General features: G+C 41.2%; 1 protein-coding gene across 16 annotated transcripts in view; it reads right to left on the bottom strand.

The window, feature by feature from the left end:
- Positions 1–19,231, bottom strand: part of CELF2 (CUGBP Elav-like family member 2) — a 370,306-nt gene that overhangs the window by 124,525 nt on the left and 226,550 nt on the right. For 15 of the 16 annotated variants that reach the window (XM_085215689.1, XM_085215679.1, XM_010720047.4 and 12 more), the window contains one exon: positions 5,200–5,396. In XM_085215689.1, coding sequence (XP_085071815.1) covers positions 5,200–5,377 — 178 coding nt within the window. In that variant the 5' untranslated portion in view covers positions 5,378–5,396. Of the gene's footprint in view, positions 1–5,199; positions 5,397–5,559; positions 5,706–19,231 lie in introns of those variants that run through there. The other variant, XM_010719968.4, reaches the window with a different exon arrangement.

The following is a 19,231-nucleotide window of genomic DNA, read 5'->3' as shown; positions in this document are numbered from 1 at the left end:
AAATCCTTCGTTAGGTGGTACGGTATTTCCTTGAAAGCTATATTCAATGCTCCCATTTATACAGCTCCACATTTTCAGTAGCTTTTTGACCACACGGACACAAAACATCATGTTAGTACTTTCATGGTATGTGAACTCTTCAAATCCTCTCCAGCTCTTGAATCTTTGAAAAAGATACTCATTCAACATCTGCGCTCACTCAAAACTCACATTTACTCATCCTGCCCACGGTTCATTTTACCTGAGTTTCTTTGTATGAAGTTGTTTGCTCCAGGTTACCTTCTCCTCCATCCAGCGCCTTCTGCGCGATCCAAAAAGTTGGATAACAACTTAGTGGTTCTCTCTCTGTCAAAGCCATTTACATAGAGAGTGAAAAAGTATCGATCTCCAATACCAGTCCCTGTGGTTCTCCAATCATCATCCCCTTTTTCTCCCTTGGCCCGTAACCTTCTCCCATTCTAATCTGCCCTCGATCATCTCACCAGCTCCTTTCTCCGTATGAAAATGGGCCCTTCCCTGCTTCCCCAGCAGCCGTGTGCATTAGGCTCCTGTGTGACGCTGTGTGAAATGCCCCTGGGAAATCCAACTTGATTATATACACAATTTCACACCTGTCCACTCTCAGAAAAACCTCTTGAAAACTCCAGCAGATTTGTAGAATAAGAATTACCTTTTATAAAAATCAGCTCACATCTACAGTATATTTTATAACGCTACTTATAACCCATATAAAATTCGGGAATTAAGGTTCTTGAAAGATTAAATTTAAACACCCCAAGGTCAGAAACCAAAAAGTTGAAAACCTGACTTTATCACCTGCTCCCCCGCCCTGTTGTGCTTGCATCTAACAGCAGAATTTGGCTTTTGCCAGTCTTTGCTGCATGATACTTCACACAGTGTACAAGGCATTGGTTAAAAAGAAGTACTTTTTCATTCAGTGCAGGACAGATTTCAAGCCCAGGATTGTAACATAAGATCTCTCAGCTGTGATCACTAAAATTTAGTCTAAAATATGCATGCACAATGGCTGCAGTACTGACTCCTGCAGTGTACATGTTTAGGACACAACTCATCAGATCTCAAAAACTAAACAACACTCATGGGAACCTGCGAGAACATCCTAAACTCAAAGTATGTCAGTGGAAAATATGCGGAGAAACCCTGACTCCTGCAGTACTGGCTGAAGGGAACTTCTAAAATAGCTTTGCAAAACACAATGCATTGAAATTGCTTCTGTGAGCAGGCAGAGTGCAATTAGCTGAGTGGTGTGCAGATGGTAGGCAAGGAGCACTTGGTTAACATCTTTGCTAATAATTAGAGTGGGCTTGTGTACCAAGCAAAGTGCTTCTGCTCCACTCCCATGCAGGACTGCCTAAGTCCCCTCATCTCCTCCTTCCCCACATGGAATCGGGCACTGAGCAGGAGCATTGTGTTCGATGGACTGGAAGATGCATTACAGGCAGGAGGACTTCTGAAGGGACTGCTTATAGCCACAACTATACCCAAGCAATCAGATAACTTCTGCCTCCGATATGCCTTGCCCATCCTATCTCACCTGTATGTAGCAGATGAATGCCTCATTATCAGATTCCCCTGCTTGCTTCTCGGTAGACTTAAATTATCACGTTAAATAGGATAATAATAAACACTGGCCTTTAACTACAGCACGTCCTTGTTCACTCAGCATCCTATCTCTAATCTGATAACAAGTATGCAAAAGGCTACAAGGGAAGAGAGAGGTGGTTGTCACATGTGCTTTACTTGCTTCCTGGAGGGAGATTCCTGCACGAGCGGGCTCAGCCTCATGCTTTGTGGGTCCTTGAACCCTGCAAGAATTAACAAGTATAGAAATGGGGGCAAGATACAAAAACGATATTGCACATCTGACCCAAAACTCTTGCCACTTATGAGAGAGCATAAGCAGCCCTATGCCATCTGCCTGCTTCAGCACTCCAACGCTGAAACAAAAGCAGTGAGAGAAATATTTCCACCTTATGAGAACAGTGGGGAAGAGGAGAAGTCTTGGTGGTGCTGGATGCTACCTTCACATTGAGCTCACTGCATTAGAGGTGGAGGTATGTATTACTGGAGCTCTTTTTAACAACTGGCCTGAAAAAGTCACCTATCCTCCCAGAATAAATTATATAAAGGAGGTAAAATGGACTGGGAGCAGACAGCTGATCTGCTGAGACTTTCAATCCCCTTAGCCCTCAGAAGCTGAAAGTGCCATTTAATTCAGTGCTACAGGATTTCCTGAACAATTATTTTATTCTGTATGTGTGTGAATAGTGTTTGCCTAATCCCCTGGATTTCTCTTGTTGCAGAAAGAGGAAGAAATCTTACAAAACAACAGGGGATAAACACATGAAGTCAAATTACTTTGCTGAGCTCTTTCGTGCATCTGAAAAGAACCAGAGGGCTGCAAGCTCTGGACAGTACGAAGAGTTTCCTACTTAAGGAGAATATTCCAGCTATCACCCACTGAAATGCAGCCATTCCTGTGTATAAGACCAAATTAACAAAGCTGCACAGAAGCAGCATTTCCGTGGAAGTAATATGCTTTTTCTCTATTTTTCCCAATTCCATCAAACTTGTCTTTCCACCTCTCTTCCTTCAGCTTCAGCTTTTCAGAGCTGGCAAGGAATACAAGAAGTAGGAAAGCAATGAACTAGGCCGTCTGTCGTTTGAGGGTATGAAAGGCAGTCTTAATAACAGCAGGAGAGAGAGAAGCAGCCGATGGTTATTTTTGACAGAACTGGGAGACACTCAGATTGCTGCTTCATAAACAGCTCATCAGAGGAAAAGTCTGTGCAAATGGCAGAAGCCCCTTTGGCCGCACTAACAACACAAAGCCCTCATCTGGTATGAGAAAAATCTTTCAAAAATCAAAGATTTTTTCTTTCTTCAAAGAAAATAGCCAAGCCCAACCCCAAATGTGTAGTAACACTAACTTGCATTTTTGTCATCGCAATTCATGTTATTAAATACCAATTACATGGCGCAGGCAAAGCATGTCTCAGGCACTGTGATGAGAACTGAAGTATCAGATATTTTTCAGGGTGATTTTTTTTTTTTTATAACAGATTCTTAATCTCTCACACAGAATCCTTTGTGCTTCTGGATTAAGAAAATAAAGATCATTCCTAGTCAAAAGATACCCACATGAAACTCAAGAGGTTTCTATATCTGGCAGCTTTGCTGGCAGCTTCAGCCAGGAATAAGCATGGACATAGGCTGCTCCACAGCTTCCAAGGGAAAAGCTGACCACTGGAGGACCTCACTGCTGTGTCAGGGAAATATAAGTCCGAAGGTTATTCTGTCTTTTTGGGGGATTAATTTCATTTACTCTTAAAACATTAATGCCTGAAGTGACATAAAAGCATCATGTCTGAGTGGCTGAAAAGAGTCCTAGCTAAACAACAACAAAACACTTTTCAAAGAGAATACTGAATACAGGGACTACAAGGCTTCATAATTAGTCTACAATGATTTGCATGACCTGTGCTTAATCCTTATGCCTTCCAGCCACCTGCTAGACAGGTACGTATAATGGAAAACACTACAGAAATGGGAATCAATGACTTTCCTCTGTCTAACCACAGTATCATTCTCACTTCATTTACTGCTTTAGTGGGAAGGCATTTCTGTGGCCCGGGAATCAGCTCTTCCTAAATGGCCAAGTCTCAAAGTTCAGTATTTTAGTGGTTTAAACTAAGTAGGAGTTTGCTCATCCATAGCAGCCCGGACTGCTGAAAATCCAGTTCTCTGACCTCTTAATGCTGCCTTCTATCCAGTGTTACAAGGAAAAGACACTTGGTGAGGGCACTGGGCTAACAGAGCAGGGGGCTGCACGCTCAGCTGCATCACTTCTAGGGAACGGAGAGAGGTGGAAACAGAACTGAAACACTGCAATAACAAATACCTTCTGCAGTAGTGGTGGAAGACAGCAATCTAGTACGGGACTTGATAAGCAGCAGGGTACCCCTATGAGCCCTTTACCTGTGTCACCATGATTCTGAGACAAAATACCTGTTCTTTTAACCAGAAACGACATATCAAAAGAAAGATATGACTCAAAGCACAAGACTGCTTAAATTGGGATAGCAAAGAGGAGGAAATGCTGAGCCTGGGCAGAGCTGCACACAAAGCATGGGAGCAGCCGGGGCTGTGTTGTGTGCTGCACGTGACAGCCATCACCTCTCACTAAACTGGAAATTTCGAGGGTGCTGCTTTGCACCGTTAGCTAGCTGCTAGCCCATAGAATCACTCTGCGAGATTTCCCCATAAAGGATTTTAAATGCAGTGTTGGGAAAAGACTAAAAACGAGTAACTATCGAGTCATTTCACAACCAAGCACAAATGCCTCTGAGTGGTGCCAATTATTTGCAATGCCAGCAACGATTTAATATATGAAACTCGACAATCTCAAACTGTAAGTGAAAGTAGACAGAGAAAAAAACACATTCTGTGAGACAAAATATTCACTTTAAGGCTACACATAAGACTATGTTATAATTATATAATACACAGAATTGTCACATGCCTAAATATGCATAGACATACAGCTAAAGAAAGCAATACAGTTAAGGACAAATGCTTTGTATGTAGCAGAAAAATTGCAGAAAGAAAAAAACCATCCTTTTCTTTTAGAAAAATACCATTGCCAAAAATCAATCCTTTAGCATAACCACAAAAATAAGAAATCAGATTTTTGAGAAAGGCCGGGGCAATTCTATTTTTTAATTGCTATTGCCTCTGGAGCAATGACGTAGCAAGAGCCCTCTGCTATTCTTTCCCTCCGTCTGCATCCTGAAAATCATTCTCACCTGGGGTGCAAAGAGAGGAAACAAAAGGAAGTAGAAAATTATATTTTTCATGAGCTAATCCTGGGAAAGTGACCGCTCAGGTTTCCATGTCTCTTGGCAATAATAATTTAAACAAGGATGGCAATCTTTTGTTATTTTTTGCACAGTTGGAATGCTCACTTCCAGATAACAGACATTTAAACTGCAATTTAAGAAGAAGAGGAAGACAGCAATCGATAGGTATTCAGGAGTTCTCTCCTCTTAGGAATGCTGCATAGCTCAACACAGTATGCTTCAAAACAGACAGCCCAGATGCAAGCCTCTTTGGAAATTCTAAAGGCAAGCAAGATCACTGAAAAAATCCCTGAAAGCAAACAGAGTACAACTACTGTACCTTTACTTTGGGGAGGGTTCTGACTTCTGTCTCGGAGAACATTAATCTGGTAGACAGCTCCGTAAGGCTCAAAAAGTTCTTTTAACTCTTTTTCCGACCATGAACGGGGAATCTGTCCAACAAACATCTTAATGGCATCTGGGTCTGGTTGGTCTGAATGATCCAAAGCTCCATTCATCTTGTTAGCTGTGCCGTTACTAGAAAGTGGAAGAAGAGATGAAAAAGAAAAGGCAAGTTAGGAGACTACGCAGTTTTCATGTGCACTAGATGCAAAAGATGATGTCAATTGGCACAGAGCAGGAAAAAAATCGGTATTTAATTAATAGCATAAGTATTATGTACAAAAAACAATGAGATTACATTTTTCATTGAGTCTGGTTTTCTCTGCAGGCTGCTGCTTAATGTCATTATATAAGAAGAGAGCTGCACCACGCAAGCCAGTACTTTTGCATTTTAAAGCAGAGGAGAGTGGCAAGTAAGTACAGATTTCTCTCCATGGCCGTTGTAAACAGAACTGCTGCGAATTCTCACTGAACTGGCTACTGGCAGAAATAAGGCAGTGCTGGGGTGTGTGTGTGTGTGTGTGTGTGTTTTGTAATAAAGTCACATGAAAGGAATATGAAACACTTGGCAATCTGTCAGATGACTAATGCAAGATGCCAGCGATGAATTTGCAGATTGTGTGAAGCATCCATGTGTGCATCAAATTAGTATGATATTGCCTAGAATGGAAAACACTCCAGCTATGCGGCTGGTTGCTGCCGATTAGTTGCCTACGCTCTTTAAAAAGGAAAAGCAGTCTGGAGAGTGCCAGACTAAAGCACATTGTTTATGGCAGCCTGGCACACAAAAATGCACCATTCAAAAGGAGAAAGCAGTGGTAAAATTGCTCAGAAAATTAAAATGCTGCTTCAGAAAGTTTTTCTCCATGCAGAGGACATGAAGCGTTTGAAATTTTTCACACCCTGTAAATTGTTCCCCTATCTGATCTCCAGATGTACAGCTAACTTCAAAACAACTACACAAACTTCTGCTGGGGAAAAGAACTTAGCAACCAAAAAAATCCCCTGCTCTCTGAGACATGTGACATATTACGATCTAGGAGGAGTACCCTTGCAAGGAAAACAAAGAATTTTAAATTCTAAATGAAAGTAAAAATAAACCCCACAACTCTTCTGCTTCTACTGATAATCAAGGATGGTAATTTCAATTTGGCTAGAGATTCTGTAAGTAATATGAGATTTGGATGCTTGAATTTCAAGGAGGAACACCAATGAGATGTGACTTTCAGTGCACTCCTCCCATCCTCTCACTGGGGGTAGTGAGGAGAAGACACGCATTCAGCAGTGCTGAGAGTTGATCATCCCAACCTTCACGCATCTCAGAGCCACCTGCCACTACGGAAAAACTTGGCTTCAATTACATGTTCTCCATTTGACAGTTGTTCAAGAGAAAATGACCACAGGAAGGCTTGGAAGAGCCTGAGATCTGTACAACTGGACCAAAATAATTTCATGTGTGCAAAAAAAAAAAAAAAAAGCCAAGAATGGCAAGGAAGAAACAGCATTGTGTCATACCCCTGCATCACAGCTGGAACACATGCCAGGGCAAATTATTTAATCCTCTGTGCTCCATCTCCCTTGAAGCGCAAGGCACCTGAACATATTAATACGCCCTTAGTAACTTCTGCACTTGCCCTGCTTACTGCAAGAAGGAGAAAATTATATTAAAGGTAGACTGTAAACCAACAAGAAGCTGCATTGTCACTTGTGAAATGCTTTTAACACGGACCAGTAGGCAATGGGATTTATCACACTCATTTATTAGACAAAATTCCCATTGATCCTAGTGGGACTCTTGCCTGAATAACAGACTGAAGGATTTGGCCCAGCCTTTTCTATCGTGTTTCATGCACAAATGCCCTCACTTGTTTTACAGATGCTCTCTGAGGCTTCTCTGCAGGTCCCAAGAACACCAATGCAGCCATTGTGATTTCTCCATTAGAAGCTGTGTGTTCTACACAGATCTAATATTAGACACCACCATCGATACCTTAAACAATCCCTACCTCAGACTCTAGGAAACAAAAAACTCCTGACTCTTTCCAATGATGCACAATGGGAGCTGCCATGGAGTGCTGAGCACCCACACGAGATGCAGAGCTCTGGAAAAATACATTCTGCTGTTTCTTCAGATTTCCTATTTGTCTATGCAATGCTTAAAACAACCTCCCTAGTAGGAAGAAAAAATAAATCCCTGACCTATAGCTTAAAATAGTGGAGGAAGATGTTCCCACACTATTTTGTACCTGCAAAGACAAGAAAAGGCAGCAACTGCGCCCTGCAGCTTTGTGCTGTGCTCAGGTGACTGTTCCTTCAGAAATCTGCTTCACTTTTCACTTCATTTGTTCTCTGCTTTGTTTACACTAAAAAATGAGTCGAGTTCCTTTTTAAATTATGCCCTTCATCCATTCTCTCTGTTGGATCTCTTCTTTAAGAAATCCGCACATAATTACTGTGTTAGCCCCAAATTACAGCAGAGGTCGTATTTAATAAAGGATAAGTTTATTCCTTTGCTTTTTCCTTTACCCAAACCACCTTTACCACCGAGAGCACTACTACAATTTCCATTGCTAACAAGACAATTTCGAGGAAACCACAAAACCTAACACTTCTAACTGTTTATTCAGGTTAATTGCTCCATTACCATCAAGTTCCTGCTTTCAGCTAAAGGTGCAGGCACAGGCAAAGATCTCTTCTAATTCAACACAGTGCTTACACACTTTCTTTACTTTGGCGGGGCTGAAGAGCAATTACACTGATCATATTCCTTAAATGCTTTATTGGATAAAGATGGTTGAACGCTCTGACTGCAGGTGTAGGCTACAGTATGCTGTGTCACAACGCTCCAGGGGACAGGTTTTGTCACTAGCTGCCTGAATTAACTTGGGCAAGTCATTAAAACTTCTCCGGATTTAATTCCACCATCCTCTGACAGCCCTGCCAGTCTGCTAACTGCTGCAGATTTAGGAAAAAAAAAACCACAAGCATAACTTCAAGATTTTTCATTATAATTCTTTCCTACCAGAGGGTTGGAGTTGTACTCAGCTGCCAACGTTTTGGAAATGGGGACAAGCAAGTTGAGCATAGAGGAAGGCAGCTCTGCCAGCATAGTCAGGCTCCTCATTAAGTTACGTTTGACTTCAGTGCAAGTGAATGCTACTGAGGGTTCTGGAAGAACGGTTCCCCACCTCTGCTGGGGTTTCAGGGAGGGCATCAGCACTTGCAGAAGCATCCTCATCCACAGTTGACAGTAGGTAGAGGACTACAGCCAACTCACATGAACTGAACAAGTAGATAATAGGGAGATAACAATGAGAAAAATAATCCAACAAAATGGAACAGTTTTATACAGTCTATGGATTAAATCCTTTCCGCATACTTGAATCACCCACTGAGGAACAGTAAGTATAAAGCACACCTGACTGAGAGTTCAGCTCTCACTGAGCTTGTTCAGGTGAATGCAAAATCCAATCACACATTTTTGACCCCCTCACAAACTCTCTCTGCTAGAGACGAGTTCCCTTCTTCTCTCCCAGTCTCCACCTTCACTGTTATGGCAGGAACTGCTCTGGACAAAGACCCTGTAGTGGCCAACAGCCGCACAGTTTTTTGTCACTTTTCCCTGCCACACTCACTCCCAGAGGCAGCAGTTCTTTCCTGCCCCCATCTTCCTCACCCACTTTTCCCAGGAAAAAGAATCACAGAACCATAGAATATTCCATAGAATATCCCAATATCCCATGAACCCTCCCCTCAGTCTCCTTCTGTGGCCAAACAAACCAAGGGACCGCAACTACACATCACACACCTTGTCCTCTAGGCCCTTCACCATCTCCATAGCCCTCCTTTGGACACTGTTTAATAACAACACAAAAAAGAAATCACGCATTAAACTCTTCAAGAGATTTCAAGCAATTTTTGTGAAAGCTTAGGACCATTTCTTGCAAGCACGAATGTAATGATAGCTGTGGCTAGGAGACACTACTAAGAAGAGAATCCCTTGACAATTACTGTCAGTATCCAAATGATGACATACATAAAGAAAGAGAAGAATTAGATTATGTGGCTTGCTGTCTCTACACCGCAGCAAGCCTTCCCTCTGCGGCCAATTTAGCCCATTGGACTCCGAGATGACCCAGCACATCATCTTTGCTGACAAGGTGTCATCTGTATCGGAGAGAGCAGCCTGAGGGCAGAGATTAAGCCACCGAGTTGCTGGCTGCTTGTGGTCGCTGCCAGAGCATCGTCTCTCTCAATTTGTGCCAATTTTCTTTCTAATAACCTAACTAGCATTCCATCATTTCAGCAAGTTGACAGGGCCACTCTTTGAGGAGCTAGAGATTGTTTTAATATCACTGCTACTTAAGCAGGGGCACTGGCAAAACCCACTAGATGCCTTCTCTGCCTCTCCCATTCATATCTGTCATTATGGCAAGATGCTAAAGTGCACTGACTGCTAAGGAGGGCAGTCTTAAGGAACAAAATCTGAATCAAAAGGAACCCTCTTAAATTCATCACTGTCAATATACTTAGCATTAATCCCCGCACACTTCCATTCATGAACAAGATGCCAAGCCAGGTGCTGAAAACCTGTTGTTATGGGGACTGAATAGGTTTGCATGAAAGCTGTGTTTCAAATCCATTTTTCAGTCCTAGTCAAATTGCTTCTCAGTCTCCTATTTTGGTCAGTTTCTCTTGCAGTCCTCACTCTACTTTGGTTGCTTTGCTTTTTTGTTGGAGATTTTCCCTTTTCACACTTAACAGTACATTACCAAGCAGCATCCCTTGGAAGAACATTTCACTCCTAAGCATCAAAAGACAAGAAAAGCATGATGACAAAGAAGCTGGAAATGTAAAGATTACTAAATCCAGCTTGGCACAAAGACATTTGCAGGCATCAAAGTTTTACAGTACCAAATATTTACATTTGAGCTGTGTGATCACTGTCAGGATATGGGATGAGCACCAAAGGGACACCATCACTTTGAAGGACTTCAACTGCTGGCAGAAGAGATGAAAAACCATCACCTCACCATGCTTGAAAATCCAAACTGCTGGATTATGAGCAAATTTTATCTGGAAGGACTCAAAAGGGCTTTATAAACTCATTGTTTAGAGAGGAATGACTTCATTGTAAGGTGACAGACGGCAGCTGTTTAATGACATGGAGCATTATCGCACAACAATTTCAGCCAGGAAGGGTAGAACAATACCATACTCCATTGGAAACTGCAGGGGGCTGGGATTTAGAGACACAGAATGTAATTACCTAAATTGGATTTTGGCCAGCAAAAAAAGGGCCAGAACCTCTGACAAAAAAAAAAACAAAAAACGAAAAAGATAAAATAGAAGCCATTCTATTTTTTTGTATCTGCGAATGACTAAATACCTGTGTTTTGGGGGAAAAAAAGTCACCTCCAGAAGAGTATTTACAGAGCAGTAGCTCAACGGCAGCTCGGAGGAAAGGAGTTTTCATAAATCATTCACTGCACCCGCTGTAATGCCTTGTACAGTTTTTGGCTGAGCTATAAACCACCACTACCACTAATTATTATTAAGTTACACCAATCCATACTGGCAGTTGCTGAATGACTCTGACATCATACCCAATTAATGTAGAAGCACACAGTGGGACCAGTCCCGCGTTTGTAGTGATGTTTACAAAGCAATTTTCGACAGGTTTCTCTGTGCCCATAGGCAAGGTGACAACTTTTAGTGTCTGTACAACTCACTAAGCTGGCTTTATGCTACACTGAAGGCCAACTGCAATTTCAGGAGGGACCCAAAACTCTGAGCTTGCAAAACATTCCTCTTTACTTCATCTTACAGACTCGTAGAGCCTTGTAACAAAGAGACAAGTAATTCTTCATCCATCCAGCAGAGAGCAACAGCACTTGCACTCACACACATGAGCTACACAAACAATTCTGATGGCTTTTAATACCTGGCATCCAATGCTGAGATTTTATTCTTGTCAATAGCTAATAATACTCAAGTGCTCACATAAGCACTGAACGGTAAATGCAAAGATGTTTTCTTGCATTGCCTTTATGCCCGTGGAAATTATCTGTAAAAGCATAATGTTGCTTAAGACAACACAGGCTTTTTTACTGTCCTGACAAGCAATTTAAATTCAGTCATTTGTTTTCTGTTGGAGTCGGTGTTCAGCTCAGCTTTGCGAACTCCCTGTGTACAACAAACCATGCTAAAACATAGGTCCTAGAAAGGACTACTTGCTTTCTGATAAACTTCAAATTTAGTATATGCCATCACTTTCATGTCTTACATGCAAATTTTCGGCAGGCTGAGGAAGTAGCACCATGTCACAGGGGGAGACTCTTGATAATCTGAGGAAAAAACCCTTTTCCTATGGTGAAAAAAAATTTCACAGTGAATACATTCAGGTTGGGAGAAGGAGAAGCAGTGGGAAGTCATCTTTCAAACAGGTGGGTCAGAGCACGTGCTGCGAAGGGTAACATGAATTGGATACAGCACTGAACCACACACGTACAAGAAAAACATCAGCGCACATCTGAGATAAAATAAATTATTCTTTAGAGATTCCTCATTAGTGTTACAGGAAGGAAACGAGGATACAAAGGAAATCATAATATCTATGTTAAAATGCAACTGCTGCGTGCACTTGTGGTGCACGTTAGGGCACATGCACTCATTCCACTGTGCTGAGGCTTGTTGCCTTCCTAAAAGAAGCCCTAAGAGCTCTGCTCACCAAAGCAAACGAGATCATGACCTGGCTGTCACCTCCCCATGCTCACTGCTAACTATGTACCTCTAGAGGCTTCTGGCTGTTCTGGTTCTGGCCTCTGGGTCGCTGCATCACCTCCATTCCAAAACAGTTTGATTTAAGCCTGGGGTTTCAGACCAAAGTGTGAAGATCCTTTGCATACGTGTTTAAAAGCAAGTTACTTTATTTTAATGTTGTACTTTTGGTAACACTTCCTAGAACTGTAGAGGCAAGCAGGAGTAATGTCACAAAAGCTCTGCATATCTGCTACAGAAAAAAAAAACAACAAAAACCCACATTCAAAATTGCCTTAAAAAAAATCAAAGGAAAAAATGATATTCAGTGTGGTGCCTTCAAACTGTCTCAACTCTTCCCACTGGTGTATGGACCTACTTTATAGCTAGAAAATTATTCTGTAGAACATGCAGTAGTGCTTTGTGATGTGCTTGTGCTGCACAAGGATGAAAGTGGAGTAACTCACAAATGTTAAAATACCTACTTTAGATTACACACATGCACATGCATATGTATAAAAACAAGGGAAAGAATTTGTGTAGAAGGGAGGGTAAACAGGGAGAGGAAGAGCTGCTTATTTTAAAGTCTTCTATTTTAGGAACAAATTAAAATATCATTACTAGTTCATCCGATAGTGGCAGCAAACAATTAAATGCACCATCTGTACAGGTCAGAACTGGATAGTTCTGGGTAGTAATCTTTTTTTTATGCTGATAAAGCTTACAATGGTCTATTTTCAGTATATTTAAGTATTTGCCTACACTGGCCTGTAGATTTTACTAAACTGGAACTAGGAAAAGCTCAGTGTTCAGTAGAAGACAGCTGCCAAGCCAGGAAGCCAAGCCCACCCCCTAACTTTCTAGAGTTTGATCCCCATCTTGTTCTCCCATGGATGAGGATGACTGATTTCTAAGGACACATGACAAGAATGACTAACAGTGGTTGGAGATCTTCATGGAGAGGCTGTGTATTAGCCCCAGCTTTGGTCTCCTAGTCTTTCCTGGAGGCTTTGCGAGCGAATTATTCCCAGTCTGGATGAGGTCCTCCAGGCATCACCATTCTGCAAGACAGAGCTTTGCTCAGGCAACTACCCAAGAAGTCAGTTTTGCTTCCTGAGCAGAATTTGCTCTGTACGTTAAATCATTAAATCTTCAGACTAACCTGGGTCTGCCCCCTGTCAGCTGTAAGATTGGTACATCTAGCTCCATGCAGCAATACAAAAATAACACAAGAGTTTAAACATTACCAATAAATACCAAATTTTTAAAAGTCATCTTTTAAAATCTCTTTCCTGTTGGCCAACTCACAGGTGGATACCTGCACATCTGGTTTTGACCTGAAGAGTTCAGCATTAACAAAGACTTCTATTCATCATTTTTGCATCTCTGTTTTAGCAACAGGAGAACCTTGGCAGTTCACCACAACTATGATGCCCACAAACAATGACCGTGGCTTCGTGTTTCACTTCTATCATATTCCTCACTGTCTCTTCCCACTGTAATCTCCTTGGGCAGAGGCTGTCCTTTTGTGTAAATATCTGTGTTATATCTAAAATGGACTGAAGTTGCAGAGAGGCCCACTCCTCACTACTGGAAGCTGTACATATCACAAAGAGTGCTCATGCACTTGCACAAGGACATTACAGGTTTGGAGAACTGATTGACACGATTTCTCCTATGAAGTTGCATCTGAAGTAGCTGACTGCTCAGTATTAACGATGTGGATTATTAATGCTTTGCTTTAGTGATTACACATATCTGCAATGAAGCATACTCTTTTCTGTGTGGCAGAAAACATTTATAGGTATTACTTAAAAAAAAAAACAAAACACAACAGTATTTGATTACTTCCAAATGCACATATATTTGTGACATGCCAACAATCAAATTAGAACAGTATCAGGCTTTTAAAATTCAGGACACGTAGGACCATCTGTTTTCTTGTCAACAACCCCAGCCTCTTTTTCTCCCAAACACTGCTCAAAATGTATTTAGTTGCTGCACAAATCCCTTCTTCCTTTCCCCCCAAAAACTTCAATGTAGTAATTAATGATGTGATCATTTCAGCATTATCTTCAGCCTGGCAGTCATCTGAAGTTCTGAGGTTCACAAAGACTTGCCTACTTAATGGCCAACTGCGTCTTGGAGCTGAGGAGGGATGGAGAAGATAGGCAGGAGTCCTCCAAGCATTTGTTCAGAAACACATCAGTGGTTTCGGCAGACTAAAACCAAACAATTATTGTAGGAAGTACTTTACCACCCAACATATTTCAAGCTTGGCACCCATTTGTGTACACATACACTGGTACACTGTTGAGCTTCACAGAGCACAGAGCTATTTCCATAATGCCCAGAAGGGAGGGAGGTCTGCAGTTCACATCCAACATGGCTGCTCTAGCTAAATAGCTTCTTTATAAAGGGAATGGAGGATCCCAGCTCTACCCATATTAAGGGTAGTACTAGTTTCAGTTAGTTGTTTATTTATGGGAGATCTGAAATAAAGTAAGCTGGGACATTGAATTTTCTTACTTAAAACAAAATAACCTATCAGGCTTGCTCTTCCTGCCTCCATCCAGAAATCACAATATAAGAAAAGATTATTGTCCAAAGTATGATGCAATTGTAATTTTAAGAAGCTGAGTATCATTATAGCAAAATCCCCCTCAGCTGATTTTTTTAAAACCATTTCTTCATTTTTTTTTGACACCACATCTGGCATATAGAATACAGATGATCATTTGTTTATATATCTGTCTAAATGCCTTTTCCAAACACAGCCAGATGGAGCCTTTCAAAATCAAATTAATTTCAGATTAATTCACTCTGGACCCACTCCAGTTTCATGACTCTATGCTTTGAGGCACCATCTAAATTGATTTAGAGTCATGAACTTAAAGAGCTCAAGTCCTTAGGTATAGAAGAAAAAGATCCTTCTTGCATACTGAAAGAGTCAGCAAATCAGGACTCTGCAATTCTAAGTTTTTGCTGCTTCAAGCAACCCCCCAAATCAACCTCAGAATGCATTAGTCTGTATAGTTTGAAAATCTCCTGAAACCACTCATATTTCACTCCCCCAAAAATCACACTAGAATTTATAGTACCAATGCTCTAACTTCCCTTGATGAGCCCACTAAAATTTATTGCTCTAATTAAAAAGCAAAATAAAAAACAGTTTTGTTCTAAACCTTGCAGTAAGCAGCATAGAAAGACAGGAGACAGGTAATAAAAATCTCCACTGCAATAGATTTATCTGAGGAGTTATAAACAAATGTAGCCTGAAAAACACTGTGGGCTTGCATACTGTCAATCCTCCATGTATGCCTTTATTATCTCACTTGTTTCAATTGCAATTTGGGTTTCCATGGAGATGTAACAGTCAACTCAGGAAAATTATAAGATAAATGTCAGGCAGTGATAACGGTGTTAATGAAGCTTCATTGACAAGCAGAACTATGCTTCAAATAATAGGCATATTTCTATTAGCATATGTATAACCTGTCCGGAAGAAGAAGAAAAATTCCCAACAACTGGGCAAGACAGTATTAAAAAATTAAAATGAAACTGTATCCATGTAAGACACATGACACACAATGAAACATTGCATCTATGTGAAATGATGAATTCCTAACAAACTGAAGAGATGTTGGTTTGAAATTTAATTGCCTGCTTCCTTTTGAAGCGTTTTGCACATACCACGCTAAAAAAGCACTCAGCTGACATGCACAGATGCGCTTCTGCATGGTGTGACACTTGTTTCCTTACCATGCAAAGATGGAACGATCTACCTCACCAGGTACTTTAAAACATACAATTTCACAATGCACAAATACAGCTGCAGTGAGCTGTTATAAAGATAGAGACCTCGGTGGGAACACAAATGGTCTATACACAAACACAGCTCTTGGGTGCTGCAGAATGGCCTTCCACGGTACCTAAGGTTTCACTTTGGCAATTTGCTAGAAGTCAGGAGGAGAGTGGCAGGAGTGGGGCAGTCCTGTCTCGGAGATCTCTAGGACAATTTCTGCAAATGGATGAGAGGTGCTAAGACGTCCATTGCTGTTGGCTGGAAAGACAAGAGGTGGCAGAGGTTGTTCTGTCTCTTCTTACACCACTACCTGGCCTTTGAAACTCTTTCAGATGGAATCCATCCTCTTGTAAGAGTGAAGTGTCTCGGAAAACTGGGTTCTGGTATTAGCTGAGTGTTAGAGAGGCAACAAATGAAACGATGACATTGAAAATCAGGATCAGGCTTGGTTTAGTGGCAGAGAAGGGGGAAATCCTAAACCTATAGGCAAACAAAGAAGAAAATCTTCATCCCTTTCAAGATTTGATGGTAAAGCACACAGGCAGGAAAAACTGTGCACATTGTGGAAAGCTCTCAACTATTACTCTCATGAATAAACTTATGAAAATGTAGCTCTTCTGAACATGTACGCAGGGCAGGAAACAAGACGATTTTACCATTTACATGGAAAATACAACACGGGTTTGGGTCAGGGGCAGAGGGGCTTCTTGTCCTCTGTTCCTTCCAACTCTTCCAAATTCTGCCTGTTTAGTAAGACTGTGAGTGCTGTCTTGGAAATACTTCCCAATTCTTCAAGGAGGAGTATGGAAATCTCTCTGTCTAGCCAGGCTGTGGGAGCAGAAAAGGGAGTTGGAGAACTACCCAGTCTTTCTGTAGAGCTGACCTCAGCTCTGATCAGACTGCTTGACAACAAAGTTAGTGTGTATATATATTTTCTTCATTTCATATTATTGAGAACTTTAAAAAAATCCAAGTTTCTGAATCTTTTTTAACCACTTCTCCGTACTAAATACTAGAAAAACCTAAGTACCTCATTAGGTTGCTGCTAAAATGTCAATAGTTACAAAGTGTTTTTCCCCAGTGATTTCCCACGTACTTACAACTCACTTTACTCACTTTAGTGCATTTTTTGGGGGAAAGAAAAAAAAAACATCAACAACAAAAACCCACAAATGAACCAAAAAACTAAAATCTTCACTATGACTGGTAGTTGATTGTATGGTACAGCGTGAGTCTTCATGATAACTTCATGGAAGGCCGAACAGTATAAGCTGGAGTCTGGCTTCAGCTGCAGCTGGGGAAGTCTTATACAGTACTGCTAGAGTCCCAGAACCAAGTCCCACCAAATTAACCATTACAAACACATGCAATTGTGACATGGAGATTGCAAAAGAGAAACTGGCTTCAAACCCAGAATGCTAAGCAATTTTTAATAGAAAAAATTATGCGTGCAGGACAAGAAGTACTGCCCTGTGCACAAAATGGGTCACACTGTCTCCATTTCTCACTTGTTGAAAGGTCTACATCCCATTACAGTGTGTGCTCCACACTCTAAAACATGATTTGTTCTCCTGTGTATTTTGCGTTGCAAGCATATTCCTTAAAAACTAAAGAGAGTGGTTATGTAAATGCACCATCACACAAGTAGTCAACGGAGAATGTTAAAGTGCAAGATATTATTTAGTTTCTTATATTTACCCTCATATTACCAAGTTATTTTGCTTCCCTGGTTTACGTGGCTACAATGTTCTTTAAAGGCTTACAAAAAAATAAACTACATATAATTCAGAAAAGATCCGCTCCCCTTTTAAAGGCATCATTCAGAATAATGAAAAGCCTCAGAAAAGCTGGTTTAACTGTTCCTAATAAACATATTATAAAAAATCCTAGCATAACCACACCCTAACACGCACACTTCCTAAGCCATGTGGCAGTCATTTATGGGGTCACTGCTGACTTCAAAGGCAGACCTTCATCTTCTAGTTGTGAGCTGCCAGAGAGCTCTGTGCAACCTCATGGTGAGAATCCATTCATGCACTGCCATTCCAAAACCTCTTGCCAAATCAACAGGAAAATGTATCCTGGTGAAAACTGCTGTAAGGTCATAGCAAATACTTGCCACAGGAGAAACGTAAAAGGATGAGATAACTTCTGTAATAGTGTGTTTTGGACAAAAGCTTATCCTTCTGGATATTTTTTTCCAAGGAGGCTTTACTCACAAGTGAAAAATGAATCCAGGTCTTGTGGACTGGCTGGCAGACTTCAGAAGACACAGGAAAGGAGATGGGAAAAATGGGAATACCATCCCCATCCCTTTGGCCATCCTATATACAAAGCCTCTTAACTCCAACAGTTTACTGCAATAGAGATGGTAGTTAAAGACTTTGGGCTGTATTTTTAAGCTCTCTGTAAAGTTCTTGATCTGTGGAAATTGAGCCATCTCAAGTGTGGTTGGCTGTTAGCACCAGTTTGAAATGCAGCATGATTTAGAGAAATCTCTGTCATCACACCTCAGGGTTAATTTCTTTCTTCTTTTTTTCCTTCTCCTCCTGAAAATAGAAAGGCTCTTATTTGTGATGACAAATCTTTGGAAAGCTGGAGGACTACTAAAGGTGTGTGGATGCCTAAGATCTCTAACCCTCTTCCAACTGTTTTTCCATACAAGCCCTCTCTGCACAAACATTGGCACCTTTGATCAGCAGATGGAACAAGGGAAGAAACCTGCCCCGGGGCAGGTGGAGACACCTGGACACTGCCAAAGGGAGAAAACAGACCCAAAGCTCCCAGGTCTCATCTGCTTGATACAGGAAACACAGGGGAATCCAAGCATCATAAATGGGATTTTAATATAGGAACATTTGCTTTAATAATTTGAGGGCTGAACCTGCTGAGCTTGTCACCGTAAGCAAGGCAAATGGAGAAAAAACCTGAAGACTGGGTTTTTAGTCCAAATCCTGACAACAGGGAGCTGCGGCCTCGTGCTTGCTTTGAGGGAGCACAGGATGTCTGTGCCTCACACCCTCGAGGCCGGTCAGCTGCACTCAAACAATTTCAGATTCATCTAGAAGGATATTACTAACAGCTCAATATAAGGCACATCTGTTTCCAGAGCTATAACCACCTTCAGAGGAGACAAAATCTTTTAGAAGAACGAAAGTGGGAAGCATTTCTAATGGTACAGAACAGAGGACAACGCAGTAACAAAACTGGTTTGTCAGCCACACTCTTTCATAAGTCTCTTCTACTTGCTGTGCTCATTTCCCTCACCTTATAATGAGTGCATTATGTTCCCATGCCAATGAACTACTCTGAAGCATTCAGAGGAAAGCACTATATACATGTTTAACCGTTATATTATTAAAGACAAAAAAACTCAACAACCTAAAAACAACCTTCCATGATATGC

The sequence above is a fragment of the Meleagris gallopavo genome, chromosome 1, assembly GCF_905368555.1.
Source record: "Meleagris gallopavo chromosome 1, MGAL_WU_HG_1.1, whole genome shotgun sequence".
Lineage (NCBI taxonomy): Eukaryota > Metazoa > Chordata > Aves > Galliformes > Phasianidae > Meleagris > Meleagris gallopavo.
This window is presented reverse-complemented; position numbering and strand designations above follow the sequence as displayed.